This window comes from Mycena indigotica (assembly GCF_014461135.1).
Source record: "Mycena indigotica strain 171206Taipei chromosome Unknown Mind.scaff0005, whole genome shotgun sequence".
In the NCBI taxonomy this organism is placed as follows: domain Eukaryota; kingdom Fungi; phylum Basidiomycota; class Agaricomycetes; order Agaricales; family Mycenaceae; genus Mycena; species Mycena indigotica.
In genome coordinates, this window is record NW_023503004.1 from 414830 (window position 1) to 417054 (window position 2225).

The 2225-nt window shown below is 66.3% G+C and overlaps 1 protein-coding gene across 1 annotated transcript; it reads right to left on the reverse strand.

Moving 5' to 3' along the window:
• Positions 1 to 662: 662 nt before the first annotated feature.
• Positions 663 to 1682, reverse strand: MIND_00566000 (PR-1-like protein; the record flags this gene model as incomplete). The annotated part of the gene is made up of 4 exons (XM_037362430.1): positions 663 to 681; positions 734 to 795; positions 849 to 1346; positions 1416 to 1682. The coding sequence occupies 4 exons, from the start codon at positions 1680 to 1682 to the stop codon at positions 663 to 665; spliced, it is 846 nt and encodes a 281-aa protein (XP_037220351.1).
• Between the last annotated feature and the right edge of the window lie 543 nt (positions 1683 to 2225).

The following is a 2225-nucleotide window of genomic DNA, read 5'->3' on the forward strand; positions in this document are numbered from 1 at the left end:
GGCCCATACGCACCTCCAACTCCAGCAAATCTCGCGCGAGAGGGCGCCGCCGTTGTTCCACAACGTTCCATCTTCTCCCGGTGAGTGAATTCAGGCTGTTTGTGGATGTCAATGCTGAGCGGAGGTGTTTCCAGCGATAGAACACTCACCTACGCTACTGCGCCACCCCCCACGACGTGCCACGCAAAGAAATGTTCGACAGAGTCGCAACGTGGCAAGCGCAAATGCCCAGGGCGCGTCGACCCCGCGTCTGCGCCTCTGCCGCGCCGTCTGTGCTGGGTTGCGGGACTCGCAATATCGACCAGAAAGATAAGTAGAACAGAACAGGCCACGTATTTTGAATTTAGTAAAAATAATAAAATCGAGCACACATATACTGTCTCTAAGACCGCGCGGGCACGCGCCGAACGAGCATAGGATGCTTAGCCATATAGCGCGGACTAGCCTACAGAGACCGAAGATGGACGAGCCACCCCGGCGGCGCCGTGGGCCGTGACTCCGGTGCAGCGCCGCGCCGCGCCGAGTTGGTCAGACGATCGTGCGGGGTAACAAGTTGATTGAACAGGAAGATAGATACGATAAGACAGTGGCATGGAGAGATATAGAACCGCGGGCGTCCAGGCCCGCGCGTGGGAAACAAGAACGGGAATGCGGGCGTTGGCCTAGACGGAGACCATCTGGCTGGGGGTGCGTCAGCAGGCCCGGAAGCCCAGAGAAAGAACAGGAAACGCACTCGAACTGGCCCATGATGTTTCCCGGCGGGGCGTACTCGCAGACGTAGTACTCGGCGGTGTTCTGCGCGGCGCCGAGGTCAGCACACGGGGGGCACACGCGGCCCGGACACGCACCGTGAACTTGGGGTCGAAGATCGTGCCGGGCGCGCACACGGTGAGCGCACAGCCGACCTGCGTCGTCCCGCGCCACACGACCTGGGTGAAGTGCGACGGCACCGGGTTCTTCGGGTCGTAGTCCTCTGCCTTCGCCTCAGCGCCCACCCCTACGTGCAAAGAAAATAGGGCACTCACTGACCGTTCGTCCACGACACGATCGCCTTCTCGATCCCGTACTTGCCCGTGCCCGCCGCGAGGTTCTCGCCCGAACGGGCCGACCTTCCCGCCCGAGTGCTCGAACACGCACGTGTCCGCGACCTTCTGGGCCGCGGCGGAGAGCGTGTCGTTCCACGAGAGGGGGTCGCCCTTGTGGTTGGCGCGGATGTCGTTGTGGAACTTGAGGTACAGCGCCTGGTCCGCTGCGGAGACGAGCGGCGCGACGGCCGCGCCCGGCGTTGATCGCGCCGGCGGGGAGCGCGGGCCCGGTCGGGCGCGGACGCCCGGGGGGGGGTGGAGCTCGTAGAGGTGGGCGCTGGGGGGTGGCGGAGGCGGAGGGGGGGCGGGGCTGCGGCCGGGGTGCTAGACGGGGCCGGCGGTGGCGGTGGCGGGGCCGGGTGTTCGGGGGGCGGGGCGGCGGTGGTGCTGGGCTTGGGCGTGGCGTTGACGGCGCCGCCCGGCGTTGGCGGTGGGGCGGCCCTTGGCGAAGGGGCGGGCGGGGCGGCCGTTGCGGGTGCGCTTGCGGCCGTAGTGGGCGCCCTTGTGGTCGCCGTGGGAGCACGGGGGGGGAGCAGGGCAGCGCGGCCGCGAGGAGCACGGCGAGGAGCGGGAGGCTGGGGGGCGTGGGCCGGCCATGGTTAACGAGGGTGGGTGGGTAACCGGCGACAACTGGGGGAAAGAAAGAAGGCGAGGGACGGCAGGTCGCGGGGGTATAGGTACGCCCGCGCTGGCGTTTCTGACGCGTGTCTGCGGCAAACCCCCCGGGGGGCCGCCGTTGTGCGCGGAAGAGCAGAGGAAGAGGCTGCGTGGGACGAAGACGTGGCGTGCACGTGCCGCATGCCGTCACCCGCGCTTCTTTTTTATCAACCACCACCCTCAAACCGCAAATCGCTCAACGACGCGCAGCGAATCCAGCCAGGCGCAAATCTGGTCTTTATCTTGCTGGCAACACCGGCGCGGTACTCGGCGTCGGCGCTCGGCAAACACATCTCTCGCGGCTGCTGGTGCCACGCCGACACTCTCCCTCCCACATACGACTGGCTTTAGCACCCCACCCGAAGCCTCTTCCCTTCTCCGCTCTGCCCTGCCGTTTCTGCCCATTCTGGGCTTGAATTCGTCACCGCGCGCGATCTCGCCGTCGGATCGTCGCGAAAATCGTCACGCGCAAGGCGCGACACT